This window comes from Lottia gigantea (assembly GCF_000327385.1).
Source record: "Lottia gigantea unplaced genomic scaffold LOTGIsca_139, whole genome shotgun sequence".
In the NCBI taxonomy this organism is placed as follows: Eukaryota; Metazoa; Mollusca; class Gastropoda; family Lottiidae; genus Lottia; species Lottia gigantea.
The window spans coordinates 292,279-308,251 of NW_008707601.1; the positions used below are offsets into that span (position 1 = coordinate 292,279).

Here is a 15,973-nt window from a genome sequence, read left to right on the forward strand (position 1 = left end):
TAGATGTACAAAAAGCATGAGCCTCGTTATATTGATAATTATGGTAGATGTCGCTACGGGGACAGAACCACCTCACTCTTTAGGGGCACCTGCTACACAATGCTACTAGGTTTGTATACAGTACACTCCGCGTAATCTGACATACACTGGGATCGCGAAACAATGTCGGATTAGGGAGAATGTCGGAGTACTCAAAGTTTCGACATTTTTTAACATGTGCCACGTGTTACTATTTATAGCTCAGTGACCCACATTCCACAGACAGTACCTTTCTAATAATAAGACAATGATAAAAGACAATTCAGTTGTATACGTTACTATAATTGTTTATATTTTGAGCTAATGTACATATGCTTTTTATTGGAATTAATATTGTCGGGAACCTATATATAATCTGCAGACATTATGGTATATTCCATCTCTACACCTTTTTTCACTGATTAGGAGAGGGGTTATACAGACGAAAGCCTGTTCCCCAATCCTTTTCATATAATTGTGAATAAAATATTTTTTTAAAAAAACGTGTCACTGATGATTTTTGCGATTTAGTGACGAACAATGTTAACAGGAAGTGTTTCGCAATGTTATTGTAATGATTATTTGCAATGATAAAAATCAAAATGTTTTCGGAGAATGTGAAGCCATTTTTTAACTTAAAGAATCAGAATAATTCGATTGCTTGAAATTTGGTTCCTTGGTCACAGAGTTCCGGAATGGCAGGAAAATATTGAATAAACTCATTGCCTAAATCTCGTGACAGTACCTAGCTTCATTTCCGTCATTTCGTTTATCTTGCGTGTCATTTCGTCCTGTTTGAGCTCCGAGAATCTCGTTCAGTCAGCCGTTTCGCCTCGAGTACAATTTTAAAAGTCGTTTAGTTCCTGTTGCAAAATGTCAGGATGCGAAATTTCTCATTTTTAAAGGTGCCAGTTCCTGTTTAAAGGATGATAAAATTATTTTCTAAAAGGGTTCAAGACGTGTCAGATTTTTGTAGAACGATTCCGCGAGATCAGGCGATTACAGGAACATATATCATGTCACAAACCGGAAGTCGAGTGAAATTGAAGGGAGTTTTAAGTCCTACTTTTCTGCAGGAATCGGAAGTAGTTAGCTTCCAAAATAAATATTTCAAAACACGAAAGTATACTTCAGAATAGTCGTCCGAAACTAAAATGAAATGGTGTTTTGTTTCATGCTGACGGGAAACGCCATGTAGTGTACACTGAGGAAAATTTTAATGAGATTTTCATTTATTTACCTTTATTACTGTCCTTTTGTGTTTTTATGTTAAAAACTTTTCGAAATTCCACTGCCTGCTTAATATCATGTCAAAAATTTAACAATAAAAAATAAATAAAGCTTTACATTTTACTTTTTTATGCATCTGATAATAACAACGAGGGGGTTAGGGGGTGGGGGTCTTTATAAGAAAGTGACCAATAAGAAGTATCGCTTAAAAGCAGTTTTTATATTCGATATAAAGCTTAAGAGATATGTTAAACAATGGAATTAGCCGGCGATACTTGCTCGACGACGATGCCAATTTAAATCTGTTTTATTTTATTTGTATAGAGCAAGATTATGTCTTTGCCTCAATATATTAAATCAACAAAATGTTTTCGATGGAAAATAAAGAGCAGAAGATAAAGTGACGTCATCAAAGATGGCGGATTATAAATTGTTACAAAGAATATTTGGTCAGAGATTATGGAAGTGAGCGGGTCGCACGTGCTGTGAATATTGACACTATGGTAACAAATGCAGGTGGGTCGTGAACGACGGTGGAAACGTTTCAAGTTGTAGACATCAAATCTAACCTAAACCACTGTGGATTAGATTTACAAACTTCTTCAGGCTTTGATGTGGCCTGGAAAATACAACAAAATACAGAAATTGTGAAATCACGTGACATATTGAAAAAATTCTTACATTATAATTTAGACCATTTCTAGTATAATTATTAAAGAGCTGGATTTTGTGAATAGGGGAAAATTGATCAAGAGTTCCAAAATGAACCTTCTCATTTTTCTTTCACAGAGCAAAGCACCAGTTCATGTGGTTCAAAGAAATAGTTATCAAAATTATCCGACTTTGAGTCCAACAGTGCAAACTTGATATTTCCTTTCCCCACTCGTGAATATACCGTAGCAGATAATCTTGAGGATAAAAAACGAAGACAAACACGAGGTTGTTTCGACATTACTGAACGCAGAAACGTTCGTGAACGTCAAGCACAACGTTCTCGCTGAACAAGAGGGCCTTGACATCTCTATTGTTAGTGTGTTCTATAACTATTAATTTGAAACAATACTTAAATGGGGAATTGAAATAGGATCGTAAAGGTTGAGAAGCACTGAGTTAGACTATTCAACTATTTGTTTCTTCACATTGAAATCAACTTCCCCCTAAATACCTCCCTAGTCGCCATTTTAAAATCAAGAATCAAGGTTGTGAAAGATGTCAGTAAATTTCGATTAACTTTCAATACATGGATTATTGCCCTTGACTGAGTTTTCATAATCAAAATGGTGGAATGAATGAAGTCGAAGTGACTCTATTATCCAGTGTAATCCTATCAGACACAGGGATGATCTAACCAAACTTATTGAAGAAGATAATTATTATCCTGTGTCACTACTGACTGACATGTCACTAGGGATAACAGGGTCTTGCCATTTTCATTTTCTCTCTATGATTTACAAGCCCGGTTGTCGCTATCAAAGTTATCTTTGACTAAGTTTTGAATGAAAAACTATGATAGTTACAAGCAGCTTTTAATGATGTAGTTGTGACAATATTTGACGAAGATCTAGAGTAACGTTGGGTGCGCCATTTGTTAACTTCTGCGTTGAATGAATTGATGAATGAACGAACGAACGAATACTAACAGCAGCGGTTAGGCCATGGAAACAGAGCGAGTGCACTAACTGGAAAGATATCTTGACAAATACACAACAACGCAAAATATCAATAGGCAAAGATAGAAAATTATATATATGTTGACATAATCAATATATGTAATCTATAGCCTAACGTTCAAAACACAGATCACGAAATCAGGCAGATTTTCCAAATCCATGTTTAAATTACCGACACAAATAACCGAAGAATTTGAAAAACAAAGTAATCCCCCTTGAGAAAAGAATAATCAATTCGTCTATCTCTGACGTAACAGATAAAATCTTATTTATATAAATATTTACTACGGGCAAATTGGTTAAATGGTAGCACCAGATTGACACTTCCAACAGCAGATTGTTAAATAGAGTTAAGTCCCTTGCGGTGCTCTCTTCATCCCTTGAGTGGGCTTCCATCAAATCAATTTGATTTTAGTGAGTTATTTCCCTTGACGGTAGTTGTGAATACGACGTACAACCTAAAATTATTTTAAAAACTAATCCGACATTCAAAGAGAGAGCACATAGTTTTCAAAGCTTATTCTGACATTTTTCGTCATGTGATTGGTAGGAATGCAGGTTGGAAATTGAGCGTGTGGTTACAGGGAAAAAATTGGAAACCATAAAATAAGCCATCAGCAATTCTGTAAATGGAGTCTAAAATTGCATAATTTGATTTGTCTTTGATTCGAGATTAGAATATGAATATCTACTGAAAAGTGTAATAAGCACGAATTATAATAAAGAATCAATTAAAATTCAAATACGATTTAGTCTGATTCAAATATCATAACAAGAGTCACGTCCCTTGACCATTGTCCAGTTGGAGTTATCTATCTTAGTGAACTCTCCTGTGTTGTGGGATTAATATTAGTTCATTGGGAGGATTGTATCAGACGATGTGAGGTGATGATATATCATTTACATATAAATGACTTTTATAAATATTAGATACGATAAATATACCTATATTATAGCTTCATTATCATTTATATTGCTCGTTAGCTTGGTTCTACACCAATGGGTATTACTCAACAACAACTTCAGTACTAAACCAAAACGTCTGTCTCTATTCTAACCTCTGATTAATATTTTGAAAGTTGTTGGCTGGTGTCAAAAATATCTATCAGAGATTGAAATAGAGGCGGATGTTTCTGACTTGTCCAGGACACGATATCTTTAACGCCTATCAATCTGGTCAGATATCCTAGTGTAGATAGACGACATCAAGAAGCAACTTCTGTAGGTATTGGTGGTGAAATAAGATATTTTTTTCTGGCTAGAGGGGTTGAGGCCGACACCGGTCTGACTATCTCAGTGACATCTAATCTAAATTCTTTCAACAGGGATACATGATTCGGAGAAACAGTTCTTTAACTGTGCAACAGAATGGTAGAGAAACAATTGACCTTGAAGAATATATAAGTACGACTGTCGTAGTCTAGCAGTAATACTATATATAACTACTTTTTGTTACTGTACTGTTGATTTTAGTATTACTACCAATTTGTTACAACTGATTTGAATAAATTAAAACTTCTCTCGTCCATTCAATTATTTCATTCACTAAGCTTTCTTTTCATAATACTCTGTTTAAAAACGCATTTACCATTCATTTGACGCTTGTATTATTCTTAGAGATACTTTTATATATAATATATTCAAAGATTGACCTCTTTATCTTTTTAAGTATTTTAACGTTTTTTTGTCATGTGTTATCTCCCGAAACCGTAGTGTAGGGAAGACCTGGTGACAAACTTGGAAAGAATTAATACAAGTGTCCAATTTCTAAGACAAATAACCAATAACATAGAGGAACATTTCACTATAAAATGTATGTGGCGTGTGTCGTTAGAGACACGGGGATTGCTTACCCTTTCAGGACACCTGATACCACTCCGTGGCTTGGTTTGTCAACTTGGCACCCCTCTAGGATTGTCCACATGTCTTATACTAGATAGAAAGGCTAGGAAAATTCTTTTGAATCTCGGAAAAAATATATGAATGTATTTAATGTTGAACAATATTAACTGCGTTTACACTGAGATTGTAAAGTAAGCTAGCTTGAAGCCGGCGTTTTCCCTCCGTGGAAACACAGTTATTGTGATTTTTGATTATTTGTCAATAAGTCTAAGAGACTATAAACCTGGTTTAAAGCTGGGGAAAGAAATATAGATATATTTTATGTTGAAAGAGGTATGTTATCAGTGTAACACCTTACAGTTCTAGATAAAACATTGTTCCTACCAGGATATACCCTGATACTACTGATAAACAATTCCTTTAATGTATAATTTATTACTCGTACAATTTATAGGTCTGTACTGACAGTGGATAGTAGATTGTGAGTCCTGAACTGAAATATACTCGTGTTTCAATATTTGAAAAATTGGAAATAAAAAAGGACTACAATTTTTGCATTTGCACTGACTGATTTCTTGTCTATTCGAAGTGAAAAAAAAATAATTATGTATTTGAAAAAAAAAGATTCACAGAACCGACTCAAACGTCCTAATGGAAAGAAAAATAGTTTGCACTAATTGTTATAGCAGATTGAAATTTAAATTAGAATTCTCCTAAATATTCTACAAAATATAGTTATATAACAGGACTGTTTATTTTATGTACCCTTGAAAAATTTATTGAATATGGCTTTGGAAACTAAAGTTCCTCCGCCAAAATATGATAGTGGCATATTTTGTAACATTGTTTGCAGAAACAGAGAAAGTGTATATTATTATAAAATCAAGGTCTAAGATGAATGTTACGGTGAACAAAATTTGAAATCGGACAATATATTAAAATTGTATTAGATGGGTCAGGACTCGCTTAGCCTTTCCGAACAGTACTGTCTTGCCTTGTCAACTCACCATCGCTATCAGAGGGTCCACATATCTAATAATATTTATATGGTATATTTATTACATACATAGCTCCTTCCTGCAGTAGGCTACGACTAAAAAATATTCAAAGATTTGAACATAGTCAGAAAAAACCAGAAATATAAAAAATAATAATTTCCTGTAGAAATTCCATTTAAACTGAATTGTGGTTATTACAATAAAGATGAAATTAAAACCAAGTTCTATTATTTTTATTATCTCATTTTCCCGCGCTATTTCTGTCAGTCCTCTCTCCTTCCCGCGGAATTTGCACCAAAACGACGACAGCCGACTTGAGTAATAGATTTTAAAGTTGTAATCGAGTGTCGTAGCGACTCATAAAACACCCTGTAATGTCACAAAAAGTTAATAAAATTTTGCTTTATTCGCCGTTTTCTCAAATTGGATGTTTGAAATATAGTATTGAAAAGTGTGTCCAAAAATGTCGTTAATTTCAAATATACACATTTAATATAATTGAATTTGTATAAAAAATAATTTTCATTTTTGATTAATTCTGTTTTGTGCGATGTTTGATCGGCCATTCGAGTCAAATAGTTGAGCCCGTTATTTAAAGAAATTCAACCCCCTCCCCCTCCGACCTTGGGCTAGCTTCTGGTCTACACTCGAGGGTCTCTGTAATGTTACAGAGCAGATTTAGCTATTATAATCATTTGCTTGCAAAATGAAAATAAAGACAAGTATTCTTACTTTTCTGCACCTGCAACTTTGACCATGCGGGTTGACGAGCAAATTTCTAACACGCTGATCCTTTTGAAGATATTTTGGGTAACAGTAATAAACATCATACCCTTCTTGCACCAAAAATTAGTGGTTCAAATAATATGCTATTGGCAGGAAAAGGGTATAGTGCCTCTTAAGATGATAACTGCCCAGAATCTCATTAAAACATATTCCATTTTAATCCACCGTCATCTTTTTGAAGACGTCTAGTGCCCGAAGGTAAGGGACATAACTCATAAATCCTATTAAATCACAACACGTGCATCCAATCAAAATGGCGGCTCATCAATTACTTGATTGAAGAGTATCGTTTCTCTTTGCCGACATTTTCATTATAAACTGCGGAATAATTTACAGGCGCTCCAAGACATTTCTCGTTAAATGTCGAACACAGTAAAGATCGAAGCCGATTTGGCTGGGTTTTTTTTTCTCATTGATTTAAACACTGTCCATATTTGCATAACATATGATAATATTAAAATTACAGAAAAAGAAAAAGAAAATTAACTAACACAGAATGTGCAAAAAAACCTCAATTGTTCTATATCATGAAACAGTGAATGAATTTGTACGACTATTGACCAAAAACTAATAGCTCTGGAGCTATACCATCCTCATGCCCGTCCCTATCTCGTGCGTCTATAAATATTCAATAAGATATATCCAACCCAAGCCTTCGCCGTTGAATAAATGAACTCTCTAGTGAGCAAAAAAACTTTCAGTGGAATGAAAGAAGGAGCATATGACTGAATTAATGCACTATCAATATCCGAAAGAAAATATCGATTATAATTCTCCACAGGACATGGCAACCAAACAAAAGACTGCATGTCTTTGATGTTAGTTAACCAACCAGATGGACAAATCACCTGTCAACTAAAATATATGAGATGAATCGCAATAAAACCAGAACAGCTTAGAAGGAAGAGTAGGGTTGTTTACTGGCAATTTTCCACAGAGAATCTCAAAACGTTATTTCAAAATTTGCAAAAAACAAAGAATTTGTTTACAAAGCTAACGACTTCGGTTCACGAGGGACCTGTTTACTGAATAACTGATCCTTGGTCAAACCGGTTGGCATCGATCTTGCCCGGATACCTGTATCAATTAACGGCCGGGTCGACTGAAATTATGAGAAAAGATGACTAATAAAATTACATGCAGTGGCGGAGGCATGTTTTTCGGGCAAAAATCTAATAACAAGATTAGAAATTCGGGCAACCTCAGATATTTCGCCCCCACCTTTTACATGTCATATTATATTTTAACATTAACAGTACAAACATCTGGCCCCGTATTCTCGAAACGATCTTAACGCTAGGAAGTTCTTATCTTCTAACATTGATTCTAAGATATCCTAGAGCTAGGATCGTTTTGAGAATACGGGTCCTGATAATTTAAACTGGCAACAAAATCCTTCGCAAAAAACATTGGACTTCCCAAACTGTTAGATATCGTTGAGGTATCGATTTAACACATCCAATTCTCACCTGGTAGATAATGTTGATTAGATCAAAGTTCCACCGGAAGTATCCCAGGATGAATCAATAAACTACGCATGTCAAGTGGATTAAGTCGACATGTTGGTCAATGTTTTATACCGGTACCTACAAATTAATCTTTTGACTTTACACGTGATCTATTAATGCACGTGCCAAATGGTTACACGTGCGTGACGGAAAGGTAGATAGTTTAAATTGAACTGGTAAATCAGTGGGACGGAAGTATCATCGATATATCTTGAAATCAATATTTAATCAATGATAGGTTTTAGAAAAATAACTGCCACGATAATATTGAACATGTAATGGGTGTGTCTTGCTGAATGTGCAAGATAGTTTCATGAGGAATTGTCAGCAACCACATGACCAAAAATATATACTCCGAGTTAGTTCATCAAATCGTAACCAATGGGCAACGGCATCGAAAGTAACCCCCAGAACTAAATTGGTTTCTTGTCAATGTTCAATCTTCACCAATGGGAAAAGGTCATCGACAAACACACCCAGAACTAGTTTGGCTTAGTGTCACCATAGAAGTACGAGATATGACCCGACAATAGTTATTACATCGTACCATTAGGTAACGTTTTAAAACAGTTGTCTATTATGTTCGTCGGTTATACTTTCTAGTCCTTCAGAACATTTAGAAATGCAGAAATCCCACAATAACATATTGGTTTTACTAAATATTGATTCTTCATTAGTGTTTTTTTTTCACGTATTATTTCTAGATTGTTGCCCTTTAATGATACATGTTGTGGAAGCAGAAATGTCGTCTTGGTAGAACCATTTACCCACAGATGACTGACTAGCCCATTTAGATAATGTATTAGTATCAGAAAGCGACAGTGACTACGGAACCCGATTGTCAAATACTAATTACTTTATTCTGATCACCTGTCAATCAAATAGCGCGAGACAATTAGAATCTATTATTTTCTTAGGTCAAAGTTCAGCTATTATTAATTAATGACTAGCCATAAAATTGAAAGTAGAATTATGATAATGATTAAGATTAACATATATTATAGGTATAATATCAAACCTAGTCTGGGTATGTGCGGTTGGACACCCGGGTTTGCATTGAGAGCTATCCGATCGAACAAATTTTCAACAAGGCTTCTCAATAATAGTGTTGCAAGATACACAGATTTGTATGTCCACTGTACACTGCATGGCTTTGGCCGTCTTTAACTCTAACCTAATCAGTTGTAGAAAGGAAGAGCAATCTATTCCTCTCTATTCTTTCCTTATTACTGATTATTTCTATATTCATTTCACTTTTTATAATAAGTATTCTGATATTGTTGTTTTGTTTTATATCTAACGGTTTTAACTATAGTCAACGCATGTGTTTACACCCATTTAAAATCCGGCTGAAATCCGATATTTTGACGGACACCTGTTGTCTCTGCCTTATCTCGAACAGTTCCGGTCCAAACTTACCAAAGTTATACCCAAATTAAATCGTTAATTTCCGCCAAATTGAGCGTCTCTCACACCTGGTTAATGGGTGACCAACACCTTTCGGATTTACTACCGACCTCTCACCTTTCAGTTCCACCCAGTGATTTGGAAGTACTTGGTTATCTTTTGAATGGGGTTGGGGTGTGTACCAGCTTTAGCAAGTATTATACAGCCATTCTTGATTTTGATGTCTTCAATGAATCCACCTCGACCAATCTGGCCCTACCAAGCTCCTCCGACATGATATTCGGATGGGATATCGGAACTGGATCTGGAGCCAGACATATGTCGATTTCATTTTGCTCCGACCAATTTTTGGGGTCGCTAGTTTTTGAGATTTTCAACCATGACAACTGGCATAACTTTTGGTACCTATACAAATCTTAACTCTTCTCAAGTCGATCGATACATTGCCTAGTTAGACCAGATTGGGAGAAAGTTTGCATGTACTACTATTCACCTGTTTTTGTCCAATAAGGAACAATTCGGGACGGCAGCAAAACTGGAAAGTCGAGAATTTTTTTAAAATTCTAACAGACGTTACAATTGGTTCATTTCGCTCCTGTATCTAGCGTTGTCCTATAAAGATTATATATTTCGACCAGTGGCTCAGAAAAATAAAGATTTGAATTGAATTGAGTAATAAAGGGAGGAGGTTTAGTGTAATAAGATCAATTTTTCTTTCTCTTTTTGAAGAAGGCCCTTACAAGCGTGTAATGGAAAATCTTTTCCAGCAATCAAAAAGTAGTATAGAGATAGACTAGAAACAAAGTCAGAAATGACGAAGATATACTAGGTAAATAAAGGCATTGTTTCAGATCACAGTGAGACGGATTTGAATGGGAGTGTGAAAACGACATAATACATATTCGAACGCATCATTTTAGAGACAACAGTGAATACGACACATTCCACACGAAACAAACCAGCGACAGAGAATCTGCGACCTTTTAGAAGGATTTCGACAATCTGTCAAAAGTTGCGGTCATTCAGAACTTGTGACCTTCAGACTTGGTATAAGGTCAAATTGTTAAAATTGCGAACTCTCTAGTTTTAAAGGTAAAAGAGAGGGTGTAAATATATCTAGGAGTAAAAGTCAAACATTGAATGAAGTAACGATCTACTGTTAAAATTGACAGTCTATTTTAGTAGGTAACTAGTTAACAATGGGCTGATTTACCTCCAGAATACAGACAACAGTTAAATAGTTTACACATTTTACAAAGGTTTTCTATTTATGCCTATAGAGATAATTGATAATACAACCACCAAAGCTTCTATAATTTTTCCAATGTCTGAAATAATAGCAGGAATAATTACTGGATTACTAGAGAGGACCTCGCATCTCAGCTGAATTTAGTTATCTGGATTAATATCACACAACACTGGTGTGCCTGAGAACGGTATGCTATCGTCTCATCAGTGGCCTTCTGTAATGTGTAGATTAATAAACGTAGATTCTTTCGATGTCATTCTTGCGTTAATTGTACGTTGATCAATTTGCCTGTCGTACCTTCAGTCGAATTACCCTCTAGAACAATCCTTCAAACTTACGACAGTGAGTGATATGCAAGCTTGGCCTTAAAATTAAGAAATTGGTTCAAACAGATGAAAGCTAATTCGACTTAGAGTAAGAGATTTGGCTAATGTAATTTTAATTATAAAACTATTTTTTCTGGACCGTTTATAACATTATTTTAGTAGAGTTAAAGTGGCCCTTTAAAACTAATCAACTTTCAGTCTAAGTACCCCATTACTTTCAAATTAATTAGTAGACCCAAGGAAGTCTATGATGTAATTTAAAAACAACCCTTATCGTTGTCTTTATATGATACCTCTCGGTCGAGATGACCATGTTGAACCAGGTAAAAGATATCAAATTCAATTGGCGTAAAAAACACACACACTAAAAATAAGATATATAGACACAGCTTCATGGAACAACAACCACAAGTGACAGTATTATGCAATGTTTCGACGCGTTTCGCCCGTCGTCCTTAGGGCACAAAATGATACAAAGTGATAGGTAAACTATTTATATAAAACAGGACTTTTTTTTATTTACGTCATCGGTCAGAATATTTCAAGGTATAAGGCGAAATATTTCTCAGGGTCTTAGCCACTGGCCTGTATGTCAATATACAAAAACTGAAGTTTCATGAGGTAAGGAGAGCTCAGTTCGACTGGCGATTCAGAGCATTCTCCGTCACAATTGACATCACCGACACGTTATTTTAAGGCAGGGGTTTTCAACTTGGAGGTATGTAATTGTATATTATGTAGTCTAGCATTACATTTTCGGACAAGCAAATTCAAATTGTTCTATTCAGTTAGACTATATTTTAAAAAAAAACGAACATTTTGTCAGTGGTCGGTTCGCTCAGATCGGTCAGATATTCCTAGAAGTCACAAATCGATTGGTGTAATGTATGTAACATATCTTCCTCCACCTCTGATTAGTTATTCATATTCGTGCTGGCGCGTTCAAAAAACATCTTCAAAAACATATTATGAGCGCTGAATCGATACATCAGTACTATTCTTTGATCATGTCATGTCTTTTTCATTTTTCAGCCTCGGGGATAAAAAAGGGTTTGGATTGCAGGCGATATCCGTCTAGTATCCCTCGTTTAATGACATTTACCTCGCGATATATTAAAACGAGACAAGGTAAAAATTCACGGTGAAACACGAGCCCAGTTTCAAACAAGAAAACTAATGAGTTATAAAGGCTTGATAAAGAAAAATCTAAAATCATTTTTTTAAAAGATGAAAGAGAACCGTCGAGAAGTCTTTCACGTGAAACTCACATGATTGACAGGCCACATGATAACGAAGCACGCGTAAGGAAATGCAAAGATTCAAGGACAAAAGTAACAAACCAAAGCAGATGGATTCAGATGGAAATATCTCGCCCTGGACATTGCAACTTAAAGCTGCGAATGGACGAGGTGCGGTATATGTTGCGGGATTATCGATGAAGTCGAAATGGATAAAGCTGAAGACATTCATATTTTCATACTTCCGTCAACATTTTTTTTAAACGTGTGGGGGGAAAAGCAGATTTAAAATTTTTTCAAATTGTGTTACCTCATTAGCAAACATGATTATTATTTGAAATTTTAGGATTTCGGCCTGTCTGGAGAATTACCACGTGGGTCTTCCCTCAGTTGACATTCGTAACACAAGTGTCGCCTGGCCCCGTCGTGAATTATCAGAAGCTGTAGAAGATATCATCAGATGATAGAAGTCGTTTCCTGAACACAATGGAACCAATTATCAACTTACTCCAAGGAAACCTGTAATTGTAATGAAATATTAATAAGGGTACGGAGGGCAGGAGGTTTAAACAACAATATGCGACACAATTGACAGCCTCTTATTACTTGATCTGAGATCTGTATGCAACTGACTTAAGGTGCGAATAGACTGCGGTTTCCGGTGCTGAGAGTGGTATGGAGTTATCCATCAGGGTTCAATTCAAGCGGTATTGCATCGCAGTTTGCGAGTCAAAATGAACTCTTGGAGGTCTCTACAAGCTTACGGAGCTAATATCATTGGCAATATCTATCTCAAGTCTGCATGAACATTTTTAATTCCTACTGAATTTTTATGAAATGCGAATTAAAGTTTAATTCGATTTGCCAAAACTGAAATTTGGTGTGATAAATTACTAATTAATTCTTTGAATCTAAACTGAATCCTGTTATCGATACAGTAGAAACAAAAGAAGTCGATCGTCTCGGCATAGTGCCGGTACCCTTACTGCGCCTCTACAGTATCCAACATAGTACCTCGTCTATTCGTATCTTTCTGTCGAAAGAGCATCTTCGTCTTTCTCAATCTTTTCGGTTTCTCGCTGTTATTGATGCAGGTTGAAGAGGCTGTCAGGAAAACATCGTATGGTCTTATAAATATAACTTTAGGCCTGTGGTCACAAATCAATTTATAGTGAAAAAATTGCCCCCTCCCCCTCGATGACAATTTTGTGACCCCTGCTCGACGCAATCGCCTGTTGTTTCCTAGAAAAGCTATCGAGAAGGAATTGACCAATAAACACAGCCGAATGTGTGTAACTCTTCAGATGGATAGGATTTATCCCTTGGTCGATAAGCTTCAATATATTCGAGATAAGAGGAAGGTGAAATGTATGTATGTATACCTGGTGAAAGGATCTGTTTTAAAGATTAAGAGTTGTACATGTATGTACTATTTTATTTACATATACACTAATTAATATCTATATTCACCCCTCATTAACTAATTAGTCAAGTGAATATACAAACATTTTAATTACATTTCCATTGCTGCAGTAGGAATTCAGTAAAAGAATGAGATGCCAGAATGAGACGGCATAATGGATTCTCAGAATAGGATTTCAGAATTCAGCAGAAGAGCGGGATGTCAGAAAGCCATGTCAGAATTGGATGTCAGAATGCAGCAGAAGGATGGGGTCTCAGAAAGGGATAATGGGATGTCAGAATGGGATGCCAGAATTGGATGTCAGAATGCAACAGGGTGGGATGTCAAAATTGGATGTCAGAATGCAGCAGAAGGATGGGATGTCAGAATTGGATGTCAGACTTGGATGTCAGAATGGAATTCTAGAATGGGATGTTAGAATTCAGCAAGCAGAAGAATGGGATTCAGCAGAAGATTGATATTCAGAATTCGGCAAAAGGATTCGGTAGAAGGATGGGATGTCAGAATGGAATGTCAAAATTCTGTAGAAGGATGGGATGTCAGAATGGAATGTCAAAATTCGGTAGAAGGATGGGATGTCAGAATGGAATGTCAAAATTCGGTAGAAAGATGAGATGTCAGAATTCAGTAGAAGATTGATATTTCAGAATTCAGCAAAAGAATTAGATGTCAGAATGGGGTGTCAGAAAGGAATGTCAGAAAGAGACGCCAGACTGGGATATCAGAATGTCAGAATGGGATGATTATGTTTCCATTACTGTAGTAGGAATTCAGTATGAGAATGGGATGTCGTGATTTCATCATTGATGAGAAAAGTATGAATATAGATGAGGATAAGTTCTTCTCGGGTATGGTTGTCATTTTTGAGCAGATCCTAATGGTGACAATGATGGCGATGATGATAATGATGATAATGATGATATTGATGATGATATTAATGGTAATGATTATGATGGCGATGATGATGATGATTGATAATGATGATATTGATGATGATATTAATGGTAATGATTATGATTGCGATGATGTTGATGATTGATAATGATGATATTGATGATGATATTAATGGTAATAGTTATGATGGCGATGATGATGATGATAATGATGACAATAACAATGATGATTATTAAGACGATAACAATGACAATGGCAATGATGATTATTACGACGATACAATGACAATGGCAATGATGATTATTACGACGATAACAATGACAATAACAATGATGATTATTACGACGATAACAATGACAATAACAATGATGATTATTACGACGATAACAATGACAATGGCAATGATGATTATTACGACGATAACAATGACAATGGCAATGATGATTATTACGACGATAACAATGACAATGGCAATGATGATTATTACGACGATAACAATGACAATGGCAATGATGATTATTACGACGATAACAATGATGATTATTATGACGATAACAATGACAATAACAATGATGATTATTACGACGATAACAATGACAATAACAATGATGATTATTACGACGATAACAATGACAATGGCAATGATGATTATTACGACGATAACAATGACAATAACAATGATGATTATTACGACGATAACAATGACAATGGCAATGATGATTATTACGACGATAACAATGACAATAACAATGATGATTATTACGACGATAACAATGACAATGGCAATGATGATTATTACGACGATAACAATGACAATGGCAATGATGATTATTACGACGATAACAATGACAATGGCGATGATGATGATGATGATGGCAACTTAGATGTTTCCTTCTATGTTCCCTCTGAATTTATCAGGCATCTCTGAAAGACCGTTCTTCTTTGTTCAATTTTCTGAGTGGAACAGTAATCCATTATCTGCCAGCACGTGACGTTGATTAAAGCCAAGTTTGTGGAACCACCCACTTCAATCTAGAAATTATAATAAACACAATCAATATGTATTTTATAGTTTCACTGATTTTTTAAACCTGGTAGCAAATATTTTCTAATTTTTTAATATTTTCATGGTAAATTCAAGACAACTGTCGTTTTCTGCTCTATAATTCATGCCATATGCTTTCAACTAACTGTTCAGTTGTTTCCAATATAGAACATGATACAAGCACCACACTCGGGTTGTTTAGGAATTGTTATGTTCCGGTGCTAAATATTCAGTATTGCGCTAAGGTAACTAAGTTATTGGAAACTAGTTACGACACGCAAAATATCTGCAAATAAGCTCTACCTTTGTATACGCGATTATTACAAACAATGGCGTTAA

At 35.4% G+C, this 15,973-nt stretch overlaps 1 protein-coding gene across 1 annotated transcript; it reads left to right on the top strand.

Annotated features, from left to right (window-relative positions):
- Nucleotides 1-13,849: 13,849 nt before the first annotated feature.
- On the top strand, nucleotides 13,850-14,670 carry LOTGIDRAFT_172662 (hypothetical protein; the record flags this gene model as incomplete). The annotated part of the gene is made up of 2 exons (XM_009049563.1): nucleotides 13,850-14,108; nucleotides 14,564-14,670. 2 exons carry the CDS (start codon nucleotides 13,850-13,852, stop codon nucleotides 14,668-14,670), a joined length of 366 nt encoding a protein of 121 aa, XP_009047811.1.
- Nucleotides 14,671-15,973: the final 1,303 nt, after the last annotated feature.